The 25,346-nt window shown below is 48.6% G+C and overlaps 1 protein-coding gene across 3 annotated transcripts in view; it reads left to right on the plus strand.

Moving 5' to 3' along the window:
• Positions 1-25,346, plus strand: part of WHRN (whirlin) — a 59,538-nt gene that overhangs the window by 29,633 nt on the left and 4,559 nt on the right. For all 3 annotated transcript variants that reach the window (XM_085320142.1, XM_085320143.1, XM_085320144.1), the window contains exons 3-9: positions 2,416-2,541; positions 12,616-12,818; positions 13,239-13,275; positions 15,601-15,813; positions 16,223-16,435; positions 24,090-24,161; positions 24,560-25,154. In XM_085320142.1, the coding sequence (XP_085176268.1) occupies positions 2,416-2,541; positions 12,616-12,818; positions 13,239-13,275; positions 15,601-15,813; positions 16,223-16,435; positions 24,090-24,161; positions 24,560-25,154 (1,459 nt within the window). The remainder of the gene's footprint in view (positions 1-2,415; positions 2,542-12,615; positions 12,819-13,238; positions 13,276-15,600; positions 15,814-16,222; positions 16,436-24,089; positions 24,162-24,559; positions 25,155-25,346) is intronic.

Genomic DNA, 25,346 nt, shown 5'->3' on the forward strand with positions numbered 1-25,346 from the left:
CTCTGAGCAAGAGAGTTTGGAAGAAGGCAGATGGAAAGCTGGCTAATAGCTTTGGCACACCTTGCAAAATCAAGCCTGCAGCCAGCATTTGAGGGGGGAGGGAGATGGCTATCCAAGCACTGCATGATACATTTACCTGTCAGAGGTCTGTGGAAAATATTGAACATCTGTTGCAGTATGTGCTGGCTGTTCTGGGCAGGACAGATGGAAAATCTGTCCTAGCATTATTAATTAGAGGTAATAAGGCACAGGGGTGCGGAGGATTCCTGAATGCCTTCTGTGCCACAGGCATGCTCTGAGCACAGGTAGGGTGCCTAGGTGGCACGTTGTGGGACATTTTAGCATGAGATGGTGCCGAGATGCCGTTACAATGGAGAGGATCATGGATGCCTCCAGGAGCAAGGCCTGTAGATACATGGAGGTGCCCTCTGACTCCTCCAGCAGTGAGCAGGGGCTGCCCACGCATTTCGAGTTTCCCCATGTAGGAGCTGGAGGACTAATCTCTGCTCAGGTCCTGAGGCTGAGCTGAGGATTGGGACCAAGGCAATGCAGCATCCAGGCAGGCCTGGATGCAGAAGAGAATTTAACCTCTTCAGCATCATTTGGTGCTGGTGCCTTTGACGGTGACAGGGGGCATCAGGCACTGTTTGCTGAGACCAGGGAGGTGGTGGCTGGTGCCCTGGCATGGGTATGAGATACAAGACTGTTGCTTCAGTCCTCATGCAAGCAGTGAGATTGTTCCTGGCCAAGGGCTGCAGGATGGGCTGGGATCGGAGCGTCACTCCCTTCTTTGTCCTTCTGCCTTGTTATTCCTTAGTAAAACGGTTGCAATTAAGTCTATACTGGAGCAGCAGTACGAGATGTGGCTAACAGAAATAGCTCTTCCTCCTGGACTCTCTGCTTGTCTGGAGCTCCTCTCGCTAACTGGCAAGGCAGACTGGGAGGGAGGGAGCAGTGACTTACTGCATAATTCATCCCTTGCTTCTTCTCAGCTTTGAAGTGCAGTCTTCACAGATCAGTAACTGCTCCAGGAGTGACAACCGGGGCTGGTGCGAGAGGCTGTGGTGCAGAGGCCAGCCCGGGCTATGTCCTGGCCTGTCTCCACTGCGGCCTGTGCTGCTGTGTTGCTCATTTTCCTGCTTGCCCCCATACGCTTTTGAGGAGAGAGAATACCTGGAGTGGCCCCCTGCACTCACTGCTGCTGGGGGCTGCACAGAAGAGAAAGCCAAGAAATCAAGCCTGGCTATTTCCCAGCCTGGATAGATGTGGATAATTAGTGAGTAATCCCATGTTTGCATAGGGCCTGCGCAGGCAGTGGGAAATTCATAGCCAGTGCTGATTGGCACTGCTCCATCAATGTTAGTGGCACTGTGGGGATTTCTCTCAGCTAAGTACCTAGAAACTCAGCCACAGGTTTCCGTCCACTCTCTTGACTTTTTCCTCTGGCCACACGTTGCCCCTTAGGTGGTTGGATCCTCTGAATTCTCCAAGCTGGTATTTCCATCTCGTCATCGCGCAGCAGCTGCCTTGCGTGTCTGGCAAACAGATGTGGAGGGTGTGCAGCTAGCGTGGCTGGGCCCTAACCCCCGTAATGGCCTCACTCCCTACCTATATTGTGGTCCCTTTCCTGAGTCCCACGCTCCCCCTGAAGTAAATCATGTTCCACATGAGGCTGTCTTGTGCTTGTCTCATATTAACATCCTTTCAGACCAATGCTTTGCTTCCAGATCTGCCACTCAGATCCTGGATGTCGTTCTGCCATCTCTCTTTTTTTCCCACGTTCTCCTTTCAGTGAGGCAGTGTCTCCCCACATCTTCCTGACATGATCTGGGCTTTCACCCTGCTTGGCCCACTGAGTCATTGAAAATGCGAGGAGGAAAAAAAAACCCAAGACCAAATCATGATGTGCATGTTCTGTTTTCCACTGGAAAATATCCCCTTTAGAAGCTTTACCCCTTCTGTCTGCCCCTTAGTCTGTGGTCAGAGGTGTTGTCCTCTCCTGGCACGCAGGGTCTTGCCCACCCTGCAGGCTCATTTGTCTCTAGAGGATCCTCTGAGCGGTAAGCAACTCTGTTAACATCCAGATGTGGGGAGATGGACCAGCACAGGAAACCATAAAAAAAGCTAAATCTGCTCTCTTCCCTCCTATGCATTGCTAGACAAGCTGTTTGTAGAAGGGAGGGGATGACTGGTTTCAGACTATGTCTGGGGCTGCAGTTGTCTGTGGAGGTATCCACAGGGATGGCTTTGTCCCAGGATGTGCACAGCTCACTGCTAAATTGGGAGGGGGGAACACTTGGTGGCAGCAGGGGGGATGGGGCTATTGTCAGAAGTGCTGGAGTTGAGGCTGCTTTTGTGCAGCTTTCAGATGCTGCCTAAATCACTGTTCTTCCTCCTCTTCCTCCTCCTCTGCAGGTGAATCTGGTCCTGAATGAAGGGAAGTCCCTGGGCCTCATGATCAGAGGAGGGGCAGAGTATTCCCTGGGCATCTACATCACTGGGGTGGATAAAGGCTCTGAAGCGGAGAGCACTGGCTTAAAGGTAAGAATGACCCCGGAGTGGCCTGGTGCAGAAGGGAGAGCATCACACACTGTGGATGCCAGGACAGCGCTATATTGCTATGCAGCTGCTGCTGTTCGTGCCCTTCAACCCCGGCTAAGCAGGACTCTCAGCAGAGAGGTAAATGGTGTGTTTCTGGGGATGGTTTTTTCTGGGCAAGTTTTTCAGCTGTTTTGGAAACCAAATCCCAGAAGGAGCAAGGATGCTATGCAGAAAGAAGTGCAGCCTTAGAACTTATGGAGTAGGTTGTATCTGCCTTCTGCTTTACTTCTTTCACACCTCCTTTCTCAACCTTGTGATAGCCTGGGGTTATTTTCAGTATAGATGTCTGAGGCTGCAGCCCAAACTGGGCAGATGAAAAGAAGTCACTCTCACCCGCCTGAGCTGGCAGGGAAGAGCTTTCTATTAAAACTCCTGGTCCTGTGCCCTCTTCCTGCATCTCAAATCCGAACCCATTATGTACGGAGCTGGCACAAGCCAAGTTTTGCATAAGGTGCTCTTAGTCTGCCTGCAGCGAATGTGTTCAGTTGCCACGATAAGGGGAGACCAGGCTTGGTGCAGTGGGAGCAGGTGCATGCTAGTTTTCTCCTGCAGTGCAGGCATTTGCAAGAGTCATCTTTTAACAAGCAGAACCAGCAGGGTCACCCTTAGGGCTGGATCAGGGTTTATCTACCAGCAGCCTAACTTGGTGTGACTTCCAGCTATGTCAGACTCCCTCCATATTCAGACGGTTTCGTAAAGGATGCTCTGTGGTTTGTCTCAGAGAGCTGGTGTTCACCCTCTCTGAGGGGACTGCTCTAGTCCCGAGTTGGCTGCACTTTTGTTATAGACCTCTTGTAAAGCAGGACCATGCATCTCTTCCATGAGTGGAAGGCCCCGATGATGCGCGCACACACACACACACACACACACACACACACACACACACACACACACACATCACCTCTAGGCTCCCCTGTCCTTAATGCTATGCAACTTTTCAGAACAGGTTGAGATGTCTTGGAATCTTAGCTGCACCCAGAAGAAGCCTTGAGGGATTAAGATCTATATAGTCCTAAAGCGTTTGCTGATAAAATAAATTGAAATGGGAACCATTGGACTTTGGGGAGTATCTCAGTGCTGCTGATAGATGGGGCACGTTTGAGACACAGGTTCAGGCTGTAATGWTTTTCTTCACAGCTTGGAAGCTCTTTTTTGAGGTTTTTCTCCTCTCTAAATGACACGGCTCCYTGCAAACACCAGTGCACCTTTTACTTCCTTGCCAGTGCTATTCTGTGGGCTCTGAGAGAGTTTTCTTGTATGTTATCTTCTCTACTTCTTGTGTCAGTGAAGACTTGATGGATGTTAAACTCCTTTGTATTCTCTCAATTCACTGCAATAGTGCTGGGCTGCTGATTATCAAGGGGTAATCCTCTCTGATCCCCTCTCCGTGTTGTGAAGTGATACGTCTCTCCTCGAACCAGCCCTGGAGAATTCAGGTCTAAGCCTTCAGCTTTACCCAAATGGCCCCATGAAGTCACTGCGCTAGTCTCTTGGGGCTCATCGGCTGAGAAGGGATGGGCTGGTGGAGAGGCCTGTGATTTGTGTTGGGACAGACACAATCCCATTCCCCAAGTTGCTTTRGAACAACTAAGTAATGTGTAACTTGAGCGCTGAGATCACCAGGCCTTGTGTTACAGGCAAAGGAGAAAGAGGGAGGCATTTGGTGGGGTAACTCAACCAGTTTTGAACCTAATTGTCCACTGTAGGTTCCCATTTTCTTTCTGATGACTGTATCGGGTCTAGAATGAAAATATCTCTAACTTGGAGGTTTGGATCAGAGTCTTAATCTCTCTCTCAGGTCTTCAAAGGGGAAATGGGTTTTTGGGCCTTGCCATGTGAGAGGGGATGTTTGGGTACTAGATATGAAGGGCTGTGCGAGTGTCCTAGGGAGATGACTGAAGGTTTTTTTCTGCTCACCCTTCTGTTGATCCAGCAATCTCAGGCTGTGCTGCAGAGATGACGGGGGAGGGATGGATGCTGAAGACAGCTACTTGTAAGGGGCTGCAAGACATAACTGTGAAAAGCAACTGTTTACAGGCTGAAACTCACTCTTAAAGGGCCTGAGCCCTTGCAGGGAGGGGGTCTACAAATCAGAAAGAAGTGAAAGCTGCTGCTGTAAACTCACTGCTCCCTCCAGACCATCCTTCTCTCCCAGAGCGCACACTGCATCTCTGGGGTGACCACCTTGAAACCACTCTGCCTGTGCACGGCATCAGGATACCCAGCCATCTTCCAGGGCTGTTGATGAACACTTGCTCATTAGCACAAGGTCATGGTGAGGGGCAGCAGGGACAGTGCTCTGAGGTGCAAGGATCTAAAGACGGAGATGGTAAAAGGCACAGGACAATTTGCTTCTTGCTAAAAGAGCAGGAACGAGAGGCTGGCTGGAGCAGCCCCAGGCGTCATGCGGGTCGCTGCTGAGTCAGAGGACCAGCCATCTGGCAGCAAGCCTGTTAGTCCCCAGGGCCAGAGTGTCAGTCCCAGCTCGCAGATGCCTGAGAGATTAAAGGTAGGAAAAGAAAAAAAGTTGCATTTTTTTCCCCCAAGGTTATTTCTGCTAGTTTTCATGTTTGGTGCTTCCATATTGTTTCCAAATCCCTCTCTYCGCTGCACAGGGAAAACTGCTGCTTTTTTTGGTTCAGTCAACCTGCTGGTGACCTCAGCACAGTTAATGGCACACAGCACGTTCATACGTGCAGGACAAATCATAGCAGGCTTATCAAGTGTGCAGCTTCCTTTTAATGGCTTTTCTTTTTATTATCATCACGTGTAATAGGTGGCATTAGCTCTCCGCCTCTTGTTCCATCCGTACCACAAAGGCGAGAAGAGAGTCACGCGCGCCGTCATCGCTGTGCGCGTTGTGATCTGTGCTGCTCCCCTCCGACTCCGCTGAACAGGGTTTCCCGGGCCTGGGGCAGCCTCTGCGCGAGGCGTYGTGCAGCAAGCGGTTTTTCACGCTGGATCCTCTGCTTATTGATTCCTTACGTGTCTCCTCTTGCTGTTCTATTTTCTAGTAACTGATTTGTGTGTGCCAGCAGCCCGTGCTTTCCTGAATGTCAGGCACCGTGCGATTTCAGATACACACACACACGCTTCCCTCCGTGATTTGTGTACGCTGCAGGCYGTAAATTCAGAACTAGTTTGTGGTTTGGAGATAAAGAAAGGCCTTTTATGTTCTGCTGTTAGACACAGTCTGGTATGGACTGCATTCGCTTGCTCCCTAAGCTACTCCGGCTGGTGGCAGAAGGAATATGATGCCACAAGCAGGGAAGAACTGGTGGTTAAATGTGATTTCCAGGTAATTCGTTGCACTCTGAAATGGAAAGATTGAGGTTTTGTTCAATGTGGGCATGATCCAGCCTTGCTGGAGTTGATGGACAGGTTCCTGCTGATTTCACTGGCAGTTGGTGTTTCTGTGGGTTATGCTGTTTCCCCTGATGTTTTTTTTTCTTATTGCTCAACAAATACATTACTAATATTTTGTCATCAGATAAGTAACTACAGCCCTTTTAAGCATTATCTCAGGGGCAAGGAATAAAGCCTCCTTTATGACAAGCTTTTGAACATGATTTCTGTATTTTTTCTGGCTAATAGGTTGCTCTCTGCTCTAGCACAGATTCTTGGTGACCTCAGGTAACTTGCTTTGGGCTAGGCTCCGGAAGTTTAGCATCTGATGTGTTGTAGGTAACTTTACCTACAATTTTGGTGCCTAAATGGAACTGAGCTTTTAGAAAATCTATCTTTGACATAAAGCGCTGAAGAGATGTGCTGTGACAAGGGCACAGACAAGACCAGAATTCCTAGGGAGCAAAGACTGGGCAACATGTTTTTGTATAAAACATCATTTGCTTTTTTTTTTTAAAAAAAAAAAAAAAAAAAAGCAAAAGTATTTGGCAGCACTGAATTTCTTACCAGAATTTTTTGGGTTGATTTTGCCAAGTTCTTCATTTTGGGTAAAGAAGTTCCCCAGAAATCCCTCTTGCACATGTGGTTCCAAATCCAAAATTTTGAATGTTTTAATAATGTTTTTGAAATTTTCTTAATTGTTCAAAGGGTGAATGTCGAAAATCAGTTTAGATGCTGCCGCTCCACTCCTCCAGCTTCATGGCCTTGAAGCAGAACGCTCTGCAGGTACCAGCAGAAAACAAGCTGGATCACTGCAGCCAATCAATATTTAAATATTCATATTCTTGGCCTTGGCCACCTTCATGTTTATTCATTCACAAGGCTTCTGACAATGTGTTCTTTGGGCATGTTTTAAAATATGCTGCCTAGGTGTAAGTCCTCATGCTGAAAAAATGCAGGTTAGCAGAGGACTGCAGAGTAGAAATGTGCGCTAGTCTTGTTTACTTTCAGCTTCTGTCATTTTTGCCTGCTCCGTGACGTACGTAGTGTTGCTGTACAGCAGCTAAGCCTATTCAGTTGGAGTTTGTGCGTCTGTGCATCCTGGTTTATTTTCCTTATTTATTTTTTTCTGGCCTTGTGTTTTGCCTTTTCTTAAAGTGCTTTTTTAACCACTTTTTTTCTCCTTGACATTTACATGAGAAATAGCAGATTTCACATAGCWTTCTTTGAACAAACAGGTCAATATAAGTTCCCAACACAAAGGTTGGGAGAAAAAGAGGTGCTGCCACAATCCATATATATCCATATACAAGAGAAAGTGAGAAAAAGAGACTGTAAATAGGAAAAGGTAAGTGACTTTACATCATTGGTGGTATTCACRAAGCTGTCTCTGGAATGCTGGATTGTATTTGGGGATCTACACATTGAAAAAGATACTGAAAAAGCAAACTAAGAGCCTCATGGCTGATTCAAARGCGGAGGAATAAGCTATATGGTGAGGAATGTAACGAGGTGCAACGCTGTGGTATGCAAGATGTAACCTTTCTGCTGAAGGCGGCGGCAGCGGCAGCTGGTGTGATCCCTGGCCYGATGTCCCCACTTAACTGGGACAGGTGGCTCTCCTGAAATCTCTCCTCTTCAGGGAGGCTGCCAGAAAATGTGGACGGGAGTGGTGATACCACTGGTTACTCCAAGAGGCTGTCTTCTCTCGTTGCGTCCTTTCATTTCCTTCTCCCTCATCTTATATTTTATTGTGAGGTGCTTGGGGGAAAGACCATGTTTTTAGCAGCTTGTTGCACCTTCTACTCCCTTTCCTTGCTCCCAGATCTGTTCCTGATCCTTCTGGTAGGGTGTGTTGGCCTTGTCTGGCATCGTCTGCCCTGACCTGTTCAGCCCAGCTATTTCCCAGGCTGAGTATCTACTTATTTTTCCCCAATTCTTAGTTCAGCTGTTTCCAAGTTGATTCATACTTTTCTCACTCATATTTTTAGTTTCTTAAGGTGTGCTTTGGCTAATTATTTCTGCTAGAGAGACTCCTTCTATATTAGTGGTGTCCATGAGTGGAATTTAACCTCTCTTGAGGCACATTAGTGGTGTTAAAGACTAGTGCTAATGCCAAACTATTTGGCATGCTGTTAGCCCTGTTATTCCCAGCTCAATTTGATGTCATTTAACATCAAATCTTGTTTAAAATATCTTCCATAGTTTTCTGTCTACATGACTGAATTTTTCCCTGAACTAATTTAATTTATTTTCAAGAGGTTTTGGATATCAGAACCCTTGTCTGAAGTCCAGAAAGACTCAACCATGCCCCCCTTTCTCATGTTATTTTACCTGTCCTCAGAAAGAGAAACAGCCAAGCCCATCATTAAGATATATTATTCCTAAATTTCTACTTCTCATCTGTGGTTTATCACCTTTTGTGTGCCACGTTCAACCCCTGCATTTCAGGATAATTTTTCCCTTGGAAATGAAATTAATTCCATTTTCAGAAGAGTTCAGGCACCYGGCATGTCCCATTATATTCCCCTGCCATTTTCTGAGCACAATGGAAATTTTGCTTCTGAAATATCCAGGTCAATAACTTTTTGTGTGTTTTATTATTTCTTCCTTTATTCAATGCTGGTTAGGATCTCTGCGTATAGCAAATAATTTGCTGGGGTCAACCTTTATTTTAATAGATGCTGCGTTTGCATCTCTGCAGTCTTTTGTTATCTTCCCAGTTGTTTGCGAGTTTGGGGGGGAGGGGGAGGGAATYTGTGTTAATTAGCATAAATCCTCTGCTGCCCTAATAGGAGTGCATCATCCAGAGAGGCTGATTTGTAGGCGTTTGGACTGTTCAGGGATTCTTTTATCTGCCCTTCACCAGCAATTATTCTTTTTTCCCACACATAGATGCACAAATCCAAGTATTTTGTCGCTAGTTACTCTACCCATTGGTAATGTTTTGTGATCACTAGATAGAGCTCTGCCTGTGRTAAGTACTGTGCTAATAGAGTGTAAGAGACCAGAGAGTCACGATGGACTTTGTCTGAACAAACGATGAGGAAGCGATGGAGGACAGATGTGGATAGATGAAGTAGGATGTCCAGGGCCATGCAGCAGGTCAATGGCAGATGCAACGTTGCTCCATAGTGCTCCTGATGCGAGGGCAGCGTCCCACCGGCAGAACAGCCCTCCAGAGCAGTCGTTGTTCTGGATTTGGGCTGTCTTCACCTTGATGTTTAGCTGTATCAGCCCAAACACCTTTGCTGTAGTTCACCACCACATTGCACTTTCTGCTGCATGTGATGAACTTGCTCATGAATTTAGGACTCATTATGCTCTTTTCTCTTCTTTTCCACGTCCTACCTCCGGGTCTCTGTTATTGGGAGGGCTTTCTGGGTTCCTTTTGTCCCATTCTTGAGGAGAGAAACTAAAGAATGGCTCATTAAAGTTGTTTAACTATCTTGAACAAAAAATCATGAAAGTTTAATCGTTGATAGGAAAAACTATTAAAGATTAATAATTGAAATAAGGTTATCTAATAGAATTTGAATTTTCATCATTTCAGTGCTGCAGTGAACTCAGCACTCCTTATTCTAGCAGCAAAACCCATTCCAATGTGAATTGTCTGGTGCATTAAAATGACCTGGGAGATGATACTCATTACACCTGAATGTGCATTTCTCTTGGCAGTTTAGTCACCAGCATAATTTACCCTCCTTGTTCTGTTGGTGGTTCTCAATTTACTGACAGCTGGTTTAAAGCTGACAGCTTGAAGGGAACCTGAGGTCTTTCAAGAGTCTGATGGTCACAAATTTGCATTGTTTGCCTTCCTTTSGGCTCTCTCTCTTCCTCCTTTCTATTTCTTGGTCTCTGTGGATACTCAGATGGAGCAGGCTGGATCTCTTTCTGCAGCTGGTTGATGGAGGCAAGGCTGGTCCTAGGCTGCATCTCTCAGACCAGTGAAGTTTCACATTCCCAGCACATGATTCTGGCAGCTGATCTCTGCTCTGCAGTCCACCAGGGCCAGATGTGAGTATCCTGCCTTGATGCAGCTCTCCCGGGTGGTGTGAATGGCCACTGTCCTKATGTCATAACCTGTTGAGTCTGAGCCAAGCCTGTGCTCTCTCTCCTCCTTCCAAGGGGAAAGCAGAGGGAAAAGAAAGCAAGTTGAGAGCAGACAATTCCTTTTGCTTTGAGCCTTTTRTTGGAACCAAAGGAGAAACACCATGCAGCAGGGCCTTAACTTTGCCACCACCAGGGCCTTGCAGTGGCTGTTGCAATGCATCTGTCACATACTCCCTCTTCCCTTTGAACTGCAGGCTCAGATCCTTCATCAGCCCATCAGGGATTCAGAGGCCTTGGCTTCCTTCCTGACTAGCTGTAGCACCTTGGGTTTATCTCTGATGTACATCAGCTCTTTCACATCATTGCCTGTGCAGCTATTCCACTGCCTATCAGCACCAGTCTGAGCTCCTTTCCAATACACTGCCCTCCAGCCTCACCAAGCATCCTCTATCCTTTCATTGGGAGGAAGGATGAGCAGAAGCTCTTGACTTCTCATTATTGCAAGCATTATTTTCTGTATCTTTGTGATGTCCCCACACATTTGTCTCCTCTCTAAATTTAACAGACATAATCTTTTCAATCTCTCCTTTCACAAACACCTTTATGTGCCTCTAATCATTGTTGTCCCCCTTCTCTGGAGCTTTCCTTCCTGCCTCTCCTTACTTGACAGGCAGGGCTCACAGCAAGGTCKTGCAATCACTTGGATGGTGATTATGGCATGACATTAGTTTTAGAGCTATTTTTGATGGGTTTTTTACCACAATTTCCCATCATGTCTTTTTTTTTTTTTTTTGTAGACTTACTTGACCTTTATCAAATCACAGCCACACACTGAGTGGAAGCAATCCATCAGCTGTCATTTCACGTGTCCACTCTGTTCACTCGAGAGGCATCAGTCATGTATCAGCCACTTGTAAAGTCCTGCCTGGTTCTTCAGAGCACCTTTATCAGCCCCTTCCAACACCCATAGTCTGAACTAACCAAATCAGTTGCTGTTGGCAGATCTGTGCTTTTTCCTGGATTCACTCTCACATTGCTGCTAAAGCCGTTTTAGGATTTTCTTCTCTCTTCCTCAGCTTCTGGATGTTCAGTAGTCCTCAGGGTCCTTCATTTTGTGTCTTTTCTTTCACTGTCTCTTCTCATGGAGATTCTGTGCCATCGTTTCTTCTGCATTCAGAGCGTCTGTAAATCTTAGTTGTTCCTGCCTAGATCAGTGTTATCCTGTTCTGTCAGAAGGGCTTTTTTAAGGCCAGAGGAGTCCAAAGATCACCATGCACTACYCTCTGTGGCCAAGTATTTGCTATTAGCAAGGAGCAGAGCAGAACAGACCTTCCCAATGCAAGTGGATAGGAGCACCTCAGGCTCCTCTTTAGTACCCATCAGCTAATTCCCCTTCCTGTGCTCTTGCTGCTCGGTGCCAGGGAGCCCCTTTCTGAATGGCAAGGCTCTTGTGCTCCCCATTACATTCTTGCTGGTTTATGTTGCAGYAGGAACAGCCTCTGGGCACAGGATGACTGTCTCTGCTTGTGGCTACTGACAGGGTCAGATTCTGCTCATGAAATGTTCTCACCACAGCAGGACTTTGAGGACTGTGGTTTGCATCAGTTTCAGATGGCCTGAGGTAGGTCAGTGGCTGACAAGGTGAGCATGGTGCCATGGGCCTCCTGCCACCATCACCTGTGACTTGGGTGACAGCAGAATCACAGCTTACTGCGCTAATCTGGCAGTGATCAATCATTGCTTCTCACTGGAGTGCGTGACTGTAAGCGTCAAGAGAATTATCCCGTCCTCTGAAGCTTCCTTGGTACTGCAGCAGAATGAGATGGACTGAGCTGAAAGAATTGGAATTGATTCTCCATTTTATTATTTTAGCTTTAGAAATTGTCTCTCCTCCCTCCTTTCCCCTCTTCTTCCCTAGGAAGGGGCTGAGTTATTTAAAGAATGTCTCATTCTGCTTGCACTGCAGCATAAAAAAAATAAGACTATGTTTTGACAGAGCTGAACAGAAGCCTATGGTTAAGAAAAGATATGAAGGAACAGTTTAAAAGAGGCAGTTTATCAGAAACAGAGCAAATTGTGATATGTGAGTGAGGAGGAGTTGCACTGACTTTCCTGGAAAAAAAAGAGAGGAAATGGGATGAAGAAATGCTGGATGAAAGCTAAGTCTTGAATAGGACCAGGCTATTAGGGGAGCCGCTAGTTACAATGAAGGCCTTGGCCGCAAAGTGAAAGCTTCCAGGAGAAGCAGGGGAATGCTGAGAAGGAAATAGGTGTAGAGGAAAGAGATGAAATCCCAGCTGTCCCTGACCCCAAAGTTCATACAGAATTGGAAGCTGGGGTGGGACACTCAAATTGACCTCTCCACGCTGCACGCAGAGAGTTGAGGTTTATAGCTTTGGTAGCTGGTTCTTGGCCTTCCAGACCAGCAGGAGGGATCGGAGCTGGAGGTCTTGGACCCTGTGTTGTTTGGAGATTTCTAACCAAGTGGGTCTGCAAACCTACAGAGGGAGACTAGGCGGAGTGGTCTGACTTGGGATCCTAAATACAGACTCCTCCAAGCTTTACAGCCTGATCCATCTCTGCCTGTCAGCTTTAATGCTTGATCTGACTCCACAGGTAGGAGACCAGATTCTGGAGGTGAATGGCAGAAGCTTCCTCAGCATCCCCCACGATGAGGCAGTAAAGCTGCTCAAGTCTTCCCGCCACCTCATTATGACGGTAAAGGACATTGGGAGGTTGCCCCACGCCCGCACCACCGTGGATGAGACCAGATGGATAGCAAGCTCCCAGATTGGAGAAACCCTTGTCAACTCAGCAGGGTATGTGCTTGGTGCTAGCCCAATGCAAGTTTGCTATGTAAGATTTCAACCCAGAGCTCCCCATAGGGTGCATATAGTCACCAAGAAATGCTATAGACCAGCGACATGTCCTTTGCCAATGAGAGATTGACAGCTTGATGTCCTTTGATGTGCATCTGTGGGTGCTCTGGGTGTGCCCCCATATCTTGTGCTTGGAAGACAACATCTAAGGCCTGTAAAGTGGATCAGGTAAAGAGGATATGTTTCTGCATCGTTCGGGGACCCTTTCCTGTGTGCTCAAGCCAGGAGCTTACCCCAGTGTTAGCTTACAGCAAAGGCACTGAGAAGTGAGTGTGACAGATCCAATGCCAGGTCCCAGGTGATGCCTGCTCTGATGGGCACACAACACTCAGTGCTAACTGATCTTCTCCCTCTTCACAGGGCAATGGGCAATCATGCTGCGGAGGCGACAGCCAGGGTAAGAGATGTTAGGCTTACCTAGTACCTTGTGAACTGGACCTCGTTGTCTCCTGTTCTCCATGGGAGGGAGGGCTGGCTTTGTGCTTCTGATTATAAAAGTCTGTTTACACAGACTTGTGGATGTTAACTGGCTCTGGCCTTTTTGCTGCCCATCTCACTTTGCCAGCTATATTTCTGCAAACAGAGACATAATGGATCCCCCCAACTCTTGGACCACTGGTGAATCTGTTCTGCAGCAGACTGGGTGCTTCCCAGCCTGGGAATGAGGACATTAATGATACAGTGTTGCCATGAGTCAGCCCAGCCTGCCCCTGGAAAGGAGAGATGTGCCTCTGCCCATGCTGATGGAGGCCCAGGTCGTTTGCTGTTCAGCCTGGATGCAGGCTGAGCTAGTCTGAGACCTAGCTTGTGGTGCAGAATGAGGAGGTGAGATTTCTCCAGGAATTTTTGTGTATTGGGGGCAAACAGTTGTCTCTGGGAAGGAGACAGAGGGATTTGGAAGGCAAGCCTGGCTGAAGGTGCTGCTGAAATGGATCTAATGGAAGATGAATGTGGGGAGAACTGCAGGGCAGAGTTGGATCCCCTTTTGCTCCTCACACAGGCAAGGACAGAACGGGGATCCCTTCCACTCTGTAGAGGCCTAGATACTTTCAGGTTGGTGGCTGGGTCAGAGCTTTGGTAGCTCTTGYGAACTCTGCCACCCTGTGGCGCAGCTGAGCCAGTCCCCCCCACGGCACAGCAGTTGGCAAGCAGGGTTTCAGCAGAGGTGTGAATTTGCCCAGTGTGCTGACTGCAGCTCTGCATCAGCATGTCTCCTCCAAACACCTCTTTGCAAAGCGCCTTCCTTTTAAATGGAAATGAGGCAATGAGATATTGCAGGTGGCTCACACTGATAACAGCTTTCTGCTGTTTCCTTGGCAAAACATGCTTCCGAGCCTGGACTTCTCAGTGTTYCTGGGATAGTCGGGGCCTTGTCTAGCTCCATATCCCTACACTGGTTGGGCCTACACTGCCAGGGAGGGGAACAACAGGGAGCTTCTGTGTTAGAAATCATTAGAAATCATTCTCAAAGAAAGCCTTTTGCCTGTAGCAAGATTTGTCTTTCCCTGAGACTCCTTTGGGTGCTGGTGGCTGTTTCTTCACCAAGATCTACTTTGAGCTTGCAGCAGAGATGGGCAGCAGGAGCTGTAGTGCATTTTACACAAGATGTGACCATTGACTCTCTCTAGTGGCACCAAGTTCCCCCGGTCTGCTGTGGGGGAATACATGCTGCTATTAAATCAGTAGCTAGTTAAGGGACAGCATCTGTGGTWGCTGAACAGAGATGGGATGCTATTTTCTTTATTTAACTGGTACTGCATAATCTCTTGGCTCTGGAGTTACTGAGACAAGTAGTGACAATTAAGTGAGCAGCCATGCTGGAGAGTCCTTGAGGAGATCTGCCTCCAGTCATTCTGTGCATCCCTCTTCTGGTGCTGCTTTCCAGCATATCCACTGTAGGGTCAGAGCAGCACTCTGAGGCGTGGGGAGCTTGGGCTAGTGGATGGAGCACAGGGTAAGGGGTGTGTTTTGGGTCCTGCTTTTGCTGCCCATCTCTCAGTACTCAGTTAATGAGTTTCAATGGCATCTGACTCACAACTTGTGACTTACAGCCTGTCCCCACATCCTTGCAACCAACATGCAGGACCTCTGCATGGCCTTCATCCACTGCTTTGCCTCTCCTCTGCTGCATGGTGCACTCCTTCACCTTCTCCTCCAGCCTCCAAGCAGTATCTCTTGGAGAAGGTTGTCAGAGAGCAGGATGCTTCCAAATGGGATGATTAAGGCAGAGATTTTAGGATGTGCTGCCTGCAAAAGAGCTGAGGCAGCTCTACAGGATATCTGGCATCTTTGAAAGGTGGCCAAGTAAAATCTAGCAAGCTGGGGGACTCAGGAGTCCAGAACCAGTATTGCAGAGCTATCAAACCCTGTAAGTAGGCAACTGACCCTTGCCAACACCAGCCCATCTTGGGGTCTAGCGAGGTGGCCAAGAACAGACCAGTCAAGGCAACATCACTCTTCCGTCCAGCACGGACCTGYTCTGTCCAGACTGACATTTGGCTGGCTGGTGGCAGAGCAGGTATGGGAGAAGAGGCTCTGGCATGTCTCTGTAATACTGTGAACAAAAAGACCCCCTTTTCAAGCTGACTGTCCTTTCACCTTATTTCTCCCGAGGGTGGGGACAAGACGTAGTTGGTCACATAGCTTCTTCCCTCTGGCTAGTGGGTTTCAGTGGATGGTTTCTTAGCATCCTAGGCCAAAGCCTATTTCATGTCTTCTACAGCCTGTGTTTTACCGAGGCTTGGCAGGCTCCCAGGTGACACTGAGCAGCATGGTGAACCAGACCCGGGTCATGCTGGAAGAACAAGCGCGGCACCTGCTGAATGAACAGGAGCGGGCRACTATGGGGTACTACCTTGATGAATATAAGGAAGGCAACATCTCCGTGGATGCTCTGGTCATGGCACTCTTTGAGCTACTCAACACACATGCTAAGGTGAGGCCCATGCTAAGGTCAGGGATAGCATCTTCCACCCCATGGAGTGCRCAGAGCTACTGTCACAGTGTGGCTCAGTGCCTGCTGCCAGCCTTTCTTGCCATTTCAGGAGATATGAGCCCCTTTCCAAATGTGAAAATGAGCTCTCAGATAAATCCAAAGTTCAAGGTTGTCTACACAGGATCAAGAGTGAGGGTATGAAAGCAAAATCTAGAGGTAGGACATTATGGGGGATGCAGTTTGATGTTCAGTGACAAAGGGACTTTGATCAAGTTTAGAACCAAACCTCCTCATTCCTGCCGGTACATATCATCAGCACGGCTGAACAGGGTGGGAGGATGGGTATTCACCTGCCTGGGAGTATGGTCATGCTCCAATCTCTCTTTGGTTGTCCCTCTGCCTGGCCCAGTTCTCACTGCTTTCAGAGGTGCGGGGTGTGATTTCCCCACAAGACCTCGACCGCTTCGACAACCTGGTGCTGAAGCGAGAGATTGAATCCATGAAGGCTCGGCAGCCCTCAGGGCCCAGCATCGGTACTGACTCCTACTCCATGATGTCCTACAGCGACACTGTCTCTTCCTCCAGCAGCCACTTCACCTCTACAACTGTCAGCTCAGCCAGGGTAAGTCTCTCTTGACTGTTCCTTTTTCTTTCAACGCTTTCTGCTCTTGTCAGCCCTACAGCAAACTCACTTCCGTGGAGGACCTTCAGGAGACCCCATTCAAGCTGCTTCCCCTATGGATACCCGCAAAGCGCTTTCATCACCTTACAAGCTGTGAGGGGTCGTATCTCCAGGCTGCAAGCTTTATCACAGAGCTACTGCTGTCCAAGGCAGGGGAAAGGAAGACATTCCTCTAGGGTGGCAGGAAAAATCAGCATTTTTTCTGCTGTATGTGAAATCATGGCCTGGCTCTGAAAGCCATTTGCAACATCCATTTGCTTTGCATCAGAGACACAGGTGGCTAAAGCAGAGCCAGGTGAGGAGTCAGAACAGACTGAACTAGCTATGGGAGCTGGAGAGGAGGGAGCACACATGCAGGCACAGCAGTGCCCCAGTTTTGACAGCCCGCTGATGGGATCCCATGCATGTTCTGTGCCTCATGTCAGTGCTGTAGGTACTCGACCTCCAGGAGGCTGCAAGATCCTCGCAGGCAAGGTGCACTAGCCTGATTTGTGGGTGCAACAAGGAGATGCCTATGAAACTTGGTTGGTATCTCTCAATGTCCTTGAGACTGACATGCCACTGCCTTCTGCACAGGGGCTGGGCCAGGTGCTAAGCATCACTTTGTCCCCAGCGAAGGGAGAAGTCTGCTTCCCTTCCAGGATCTCTACTGAGCAATGAAGTCTGGGTCCACACAGAAATCTCAGGAACTTGCTACTGCCACCTCTTGCCTGCCACTATTCAGCAGCTCTGGTTGTCCCTCCACAAAGCTGCTGGCTGCYTGCTGCCTGTCCCAGTGGGGCCACTGCAGCCACACCATCTGTATCCTGTCCCAGCCTCCATCTCCCCCACCCCCAGTGTTAAGCAGCAGCACTCCCACATCTCAGTTCCAGGCRTTCACTGCATGCACTGTCTAATTAAGTTATCATAATCACCTCTGAGAGTGCAGGCACACAGACCCGAAATTAATTTCTTAGCCATAAAATGCCTTTCATCATAAATGCATTAGCAACCTTGGAAATTAAAACCTTCATGAAAAGAACAGATGACAATAGGCTGCTGCTTAGTTCAACAGCAAGCAAACCAGCCCATGTCCAGGGTGAATGGGATTGTGCTGTGGAGGGCCCAGGCAATACAGCCAGTGGGGGAGAGAGGTAGATGAGCTTTCTTAGGGCTGTGGCTGCCTTCAGAGTTCAGTCCAGCCTCCCAGGAGCGCTCAGTGAGTTTCAGACCATCAGAGCTGCCTTTTTTTTTTTTTTTTTTTTTTTTTTTTTTTTTTTTTTTTTGTCTGGTTGACTTCGTAGATCCTTATAGGGAAGCCATCTGCTCCATTCAGGGTGGATTACAGTGAGATCCTTGCTGCATCAGGGTAAACAAAGAAAGTTTGATGCTGTTCTGGGAAGGCCTGCTGGGAAAATCTTTGCAAAGTGGCAGAGACCTAACAGAGAGGTCTGCACACTGAGCATGATACTCAGTTCCGTTGCTATCCCCACGCCCAAGACTGTACTGCCTGCTTTTGGGTTCACCATGCTCTCCTTCCTGCTCCATGATGCCAGTGTGGCTGATTGGCCTGATGTGTGAGCAGTGACCCATCCTCCTCTGGCATGTGGGCCCAGAAATCTGCAAGGGAGACTAGGAAACCATTCTGGTCACAGAGTGAGGAGCAGACACCATCTACCAGGCCTTGTATTTAAAAGCTCCCTATCAGAACTCATGTCCCTTAGTTACACTGCAGATCCTCCTTGGCAGGTGACTCCTCTACCATGCCCTATGAGCATGAATGTGAGAATGAACAGCCATCTCCAGCTCTGCCTCACATGCTGGCAACATTAACTTGAGATGTTTTAGCAAGCAGTGGTGGTAAACAACTGCCAAGCTAAGAGCATGGACTCTTCATAAATAGGTGTTTACCTCAGCTAGCAGGAGAGAAAGAAAAGGGCAGACCTCTCAAACTGGCTGCTCTGCACTTTCCTGTCTTAATTCCCTGCCACTGCCACCCTCCCCAGCACCTCTCAAGGGAGAGGGCTAATTGCAGCTTTCATATTCAACCTTAAATACAGCTGGACGTGGATTCTGCAGGATGGGTTTGAGGGAGGAGGGGTGCATTTTGCCAGTGTTTGCTTGTCTCGCTCATTTGTTCTGCATCCTCCCTGATGTTTTATTTTCCCTTTCACGCTTGTTTTAATCTGCTTTTCCCCTCGCACACCCCCAGGAGCGGCTCTTGTGGCTAATAGACCTGATGGAGGTAGGGACTGTCAGCAAGACGGGGAGCTCGAGTGCTGTGGTTGCCATAGCAGACGTGTTAAGAGTGTGTGCGAGTGTGTGTTGGGCGGGAGATGGGGGACAGGCCSTTCCAGAGGCCAGCATGCATCTCAGCCACGTGAATGACTGCCTCATTTCTCCCATATCTACTTTCTCTTCTGGTTCTACCGAGCCATTCCTGAGTCCTTCCCCTGAGCTCAGGGGCTGTAGACCTTGGTTCTACAGTGTAGACAAGACTGGTGTCTTTTCTAACATATCACGAATCCTGAACTAGACCCAGCTGGCACCAGTGTCCTGTTTGCACTGAAGCCACTATTGACAGCTCAGTGCTGGAGTGTTACAAGGACCAGCAGTGTTGATGTCTGATGGACCCCAAACTGTCCTCCGTGCCTTGTRGTCCCGTTGTGCCTACACTTCCTGCTGTTGTGCTGTCTCACTGTATAGGCACCCTGACTAAATACAACTGGGCTAGTCACATCGTGCCACTCATCCTCAGAGAAGGGGGAATGATTTTCATGATAAGCAGAAATCTGTGTTTCAGTGCAGGAGGTATYGATGTACTTACGTCGTGGGTGTTCAGGGTGATAAATCCACGTGTGTGTGTTAGACAAAATGGACAAGATTTTCTAAAAATGGATGTAGGAAGAACCTTGAAAATTTCTCTGACATAACAGAACTTCTGATTGGAAGGAGATCGAGAAGAGCTGCATGCTTGTGCCCTGCAGCACAGCTCTGCTTTGCCTCCTCCACATGGTTGCCTGGGGTTAAATCACATGGTTGAACGCACAAACCAAGTGGTGAACCTGGGAACTGCTAGTAGTGCKTTGGGAGAGAGGACCTCTGATAGCTGTGAACCTGTCCCAAAAGCCACATCCCTCTGGGAATGGCACTCACCTAAAAGAAGAAAGATGTGGCATTGCCAGAGGGAGTTCATCACAGACGTCCCGAACCTTGGGACATAGTTTGCTTTGACTTCATGACCAAAGTCACTGACACTGGACCACAGTCTCAYCCTCTCTGCCCTCATTGTTATAATTAGGGAATTGAAATCCCAGTTGATTTTATTTTTCTTTTCTGCCACCTCTTAGAGAAAACGTGCTGCCATAAAAGATGTATTCTCTTCCCAGGGCCCTATTCCACAAGCGTTGGCTGGTTCCTAGCTCCCTGAAGCGACAGTGCTAGCAGTTGCAGGGTCAAACCCAGTGTGGTAACCCAGTCACTAACRTTTGTGCGTGTCTTAAGGCTCTGTTTCACAAGCAGCAGAAGCAAGGGAAGAATAGCGATGTGGGGTGTGAGYTGTTCCTGTCTTTGAAAAGTGAATGTCAAACATAAGAGCCCACAACATCCTTGGCAGCTGCCAGACAATCTCATGTCTCTMGAGAGAGGGTAGAGAAATGGGGGACCTCATCCAGCTCCCTCCATCAGAGTGGCAGGGCAAGCAGCCCCTGGGAGAAATCACCACTGCTCCCCATGCTGGGAGAGACCTTTGTGTTGTGTCTGAGAAGAGCATTGCGGTTGTTTGATGGGCAGGGAAACTGAGGCAGGRAGCTGGCAGTGACTCTCCTGGGAATCATCACCAAGCCAGGGGCAGATGTCCACAGTCAGTGGCTCTGTCCTGAGCTGAGCAGCTGTGAGCYGTGTTGCTCTGCCCCCTTGGCACCACATGCACTTACCATAGTACTGTCAGGACTGAGCATTGCCCCAACCARAGCCACACGTGAGTCCAGCACCATCCTTCCTCCCAAGGCCCACCTGGGTCTCCCCACTACAGAGCTGATCCAGCTCCTTACTGTCTTCTGAGSCCTGCAGAACAGGCACAGTCGTATCACGTGGAAGGCTCACATGTGCCAGACGCAGGCCTCTCAGGTGACAAGGATATGGACAGGGAAGAGAGACTGAACAAAGCTGTGACCTGRGCCTAATTGTGCCCAAAGTTGGAGAGCTCTGTGCTCAGGCTATGATAGCGCTTGGGGCCCTGTGGGGCCTCAGTTCCAGGAGACCCAAATCTTTTTCCTCAAGCCTTCCTGGCATGAGAGAGGGCAGGGAAGCGAGAAGAAAGGCTAAGCTTATTCTCAGACGACATGGATATTCAAAATCTAAACCCTGTGGGAGATAGGCTGAGTAGCTCTGCAAAACTCTTGTTAGCAGTAGTTAGAAAATAAGGGACTTATTTGGAGCTGTGAGGTTAATTAAAGGTTGGGCTGTGTTCCCCAGGGAGGCAGCAGTTTCTCCATCACTTAATCCACCAGTGCAAACTGGCTACCTGTCTCAAAGATACTCTCCAGCTTCACTGCAGCACCTGCAGGCTCRGTGTAAGATAGTAAGGATGAAAGTCTCCCAGTTGTGTCCTGTGGAGGGACTTGAAGAGCCTCACCTGGCCTTCAATTTCTATAAAWAACCAGAAAATAGGGAAGAGGTGTAGAGACTCAGTAAGAAGCAGCAGCCTCCTCAGCAAACATTCATTTTCCTGAGTGGTGGCAGGTGGATTTGATAGGTCTTTCAAGGGAGATCTAGGGAAGCACAGTCTTAAAATAGCAGATTTCTGAAAGCAAATGTGCTTAGCTTAAAAGCCATTACATTTTATAGCCAGGAGCACTTTCTATTTAATTATTTTTGCCCCTAAAGTAGTAAGCATTGGGGAAAGCAAATTGCCACTTGCACACCTCAGCAGAAGAAAATACCCTGAAGAACACGAGCAATATTAGCGTCACTGGATGTTCGGGAAGAGCAGAGCCAAGGCAGCGGGATCAGGGCCGTCTTGCTGGGCTGGCAGGAAGGGCTCTTGGCACAGCCTTCTGAGTTCAACGAGGGTTTGCCAGGAGGGTTCAAGCCTCAGTGCAGACTAGTCCTAACTACTGGGCTGGGGCTGCAGCACCTTCCTCTGGCTGACATGAACAGCACATGATGCATTCTGGGAAAGGCCCAATGTCATGATGATGGGCACAGGGCTCACTGACAGGACAACGGGCACTGGCAGACGCCAGGAGGGTCGTCGGGTGGACCCTCTTCTTTCAGTAACGAAGTAACCGCAGTGGGGACAGTGAGATTTGAAGGCAGGCTGCTCCCAGTCTTATCAGGAGAGTCATTTGGCAAAAGCTCAGTGAACACTTGGAGGCAAGTTGAGGCTGGCAGAGGCAGAGCTGCAGAGGGAAGTGTTAGGCATTTTCCCAAATGTGGTACRGCTGGTGCTGAAATGCCACCGCCTCGAGCTTGGCTCCCTTCTTTGTGTTCGCTGTCCTGTGGCTGGATTAAAGGTTCTGGGCAATAGCTAGAGAGGAAGGGATGTGCTGCTTGGGCAGCTTTCTGCAAAACAGCTGTCTTGTTAGAGGAAAAGGTGGCAGAAGGAGGGAGCTCTCAGAGGAGGGCAATGCTGGCATGATTTGATGCTGCTTACCAAGCACTGCGTTTGGCCCTGTTCACCTAAGCATATGAGTTCYTTGGTGTCATGTGGGAAGGTGATGGCACCCATTTGCACTTTAATCCATACTGAAGTCCCAGGATAACTATTGACCAGAACCAATTTCCCTGAAACTGGTTTTTCCTGCTACTCACCTGCCCACCAGTTCCCAGGCATTAGAAACCAGCATGTTCTTTTGTGGCTTGTGGAAGCAGTTCAGGATCATAATCAACATAATCAGAGGTTGCTTTTGAAACTGCCTTTTTTYCTTCTTGCAGCCTCCGCTGTATGTTTGCACACCATCCTTCACGCCAACTCTTGGATTTGGGTGGCCCCGTGGCGAGTCAGATCTGGTTGAAATTTGAACTTTCTGTTGCTGCTGCCAYGTGGTTTAGCCAGATCCGTTCTCTGCTCTGGCTTGCTGCACCATCAAATGAAGGCAGTAACACATGGAGCAGGGGGTTTTGTTTTTCAAAAGCCACCTGTCTTTATGTTGAGTCGAACTGATGATGAAATCACCCCTCATCAGAGAAAGAAATGGTCTTCCAAGCTAATTCTTTCCCTGCCAGAGAATGAACRAGCTATTTCTTTTAGCTTTCTCATTCATCAGGGATCCTTCTGAAGCCACAGAGATAAAAGCACTTTCCATCAGTGTGTTTTCTGCTTCTGTAATGCTTTTAATTGTCTTCTGTGTCTATTTTGGGACACTAACATCTTACAGGCATGGCAGCAGCCTCCAGCAAATGGGAAAAATGCAGATGCACCAGCATTTGAACTAATCGGTTGTTTACCCTGCAATAAATAACACAGTTAAACACAAACTGTACCCTCTCCATTCAGGCACAATTGAATGAACATCCTTGTTAATGGGATGGAAATGAAATGTGCCCTTTCTGAACAGCAGCAGCCACATCTCCAGATCAGGAGTTCCTGTTGCTCTGGGTTGCCAACTTAGTGATGTGAATGTGGACAGCACAACCTAGCTGGTACTGTGGTGTGTATTTGCTTGTGCAGGGGAACCAGGCAGAACAGTGCTGTGCAACACTGGCAGAGCATCCCTCAAAGGGAACCTGGTGCCTTGGCAGCCCAGGGATAAAGCTAGCAGCAGAGCCATGGCCCTAGGTTAGATGCGGGACCACTTGGGTTCGGTTCTGTTGAGTGCCCAGAGCAGAGTCCCATGAGCAAGCCCCCATGTCCTGCAGCCTGGGCACAGCTCATCAGGGCAGATCTGTGCTGTCTCCGTGGCCCAGACTCCCTTGCGTGCCCGGGAACACCACATTTCTGTTACTTAGCCAGGGTGCCTGTTTGCTCTGCTTGACATTGGGTATTCTTTCTTCTGATCCATCCTGACTGGCAGTCATCCCTGCCCAGATGGACTGACTACCTTAGTCCTTTCTGATTTCTGGCGATGTGATGTGTTCAGGGCTGCGTTGTGACATTTTCTTATGACATTTTGCCTTGTTATAACCAGTGAAAGTGACTTCTATCCTTTTGCATCTGAGACTAAATGCTCTGGTTTTCAGGGAAGGGAAGGTTTTAACTTTTTTATTGCCCTTTTCCCTGGAAAGATCCATCTCCAGGTATTTAACTTGCGCCCCTCAGAGCTAATTCTTCCCTTCCTCATGTTCTAAATTAAAGAGCTGATATTTGGGCTAAGAGGAGCATGTTCCTCTAGTGTAGAGGAAACAGCTTCTGTAGATGAGGTTCACAGCTTGCTCTGAGCACTCTTCTTAGCTTTGGAGAGTCACTTGCCTAGCCAGGTTGCTTTACCCATGTGATATGTGAGTCTCTCTAGGGGAGCTTCCCCGGCAATGCAAACCTTTTTCACTGRGTGAAAGACCGTGGCACTGCAGGGGCTTTGGACAATGTCCTGCAGCCTTGTGCATGCTCCCTATCACTTTGACGTTGCTTCTTGCTGTGGTAACTGGGTTTTCTCTTCCTTTTTTCCCCTGTCAGAAYGCATCAGAATTGGAGGGAGGTGGAGACAGCCAGCAAAGTAGCATCAACACCTTGCCGGACATCTCCCTGGTAAGATAATGCGTCGTACTCTAGCACCTCGAGGGAAGCTGAGTTTTGCCTCAGCTTCGTAGGTCTTTGCAACATCAGCAACTTGTGTATGTCATTGCAGCAGGGTATTACTGAAACAAATTAATTAGGCCAGTAAGAAGGAAGGATTTGGGTTGTATGAAAAAGAGTAACATCTGCACTTGCAGGAACTAAAGCAAAACTTGGGTGGCTTATTCTCTAATCGTCTTTGCTTATGAGTCATATTCTTTTTGCCAATAAGCTCAGGGAGAAATTTCTATCAAGATCAACTAGTTTTCCTGTGATCACCATAGGAAAGCAGATACCAGGTAACTGTAGAACTAAGGAAGTTCTCATACCTGAGCCTGGAATTCTAAARGTTTCTGTTCTTGGTTTGACAGGATGATCTCTCCTCCTTCCCAGAAGAACCACCCAACTTCAAGCCTCCACCTCCTCCTTCAGCGCCTCAGAGGCTGGACCCCTCCACTGCCCAGCATAGGAATCCTGGAAAAGACAAGCCAAAGCGCCCTTCTTCTGAGTCCTCTCAGTCAGGACTCTTCTTTGTGGCCCCCCGAAACCCCACACCCCCTCCTAGCCACCCCGAGAAGGACACAGTCAGCCTGACTTCTACTAATTCATCCACTGAGGAGTCTGCCTCAAATGCTATCTACGCTACCATTTCTCCAGCCCTGCACAGCTCTAAGAGGCAAATGGATGCTCAGCTCTCCTTGGTCAGCCAGCACCCCATCGGTCCATTCCCCAGGGTCCAGTCCCCAACAAGGTTGAAGAGCCCAACCCCAGAAAGCCCCGCAGCCRGTGGGCTTCAGAGCACCTCTTCCCCATCCCCTCCTCCTCCCCCATCCCACCCAGCACCGCCACCACCRGAAAAGGGCAGCCCACGGTCGGTAGCCAACCAGCATTTCATCATGGTGGAGGTACACCAGCCCAACAGCGAGCCCGATGTGAACGAAGTGAGGCCCTTACCGCAGGCCAGAGGTGGGTGTCCTACTGGGACAAGCTGTTCTGGGGTGGAAAGTCACTATTGCCATCAGGTTTTCTGTTTTTTGGGGATGGCAACTGTGAGTCTGGTTTGGCTTTAGCTCGGAGCTGTGCTCTGGCTGGTTTTGCAGTTACAGTACCAAGCTGGGCTGTGGGGTGGAAGCATGTCYAGCAACTGCTGCAGGAAGC

Source organism: Rhea americana, unplaced genomic scaffold (genome assembly GCF_003343005.1).
Source record: "Rhea americana isolate MKP2758 unplaced genomic scaffold, rheAme1 scaffold_61, whole genome shotgun sequence".
NCBI classification, from domain to species: domain Eukaryota; kingdom Metazoa; phylum Chordata; class Aves; order Rheiformes; family Rheidae; genus Rhea; species Rhea americana.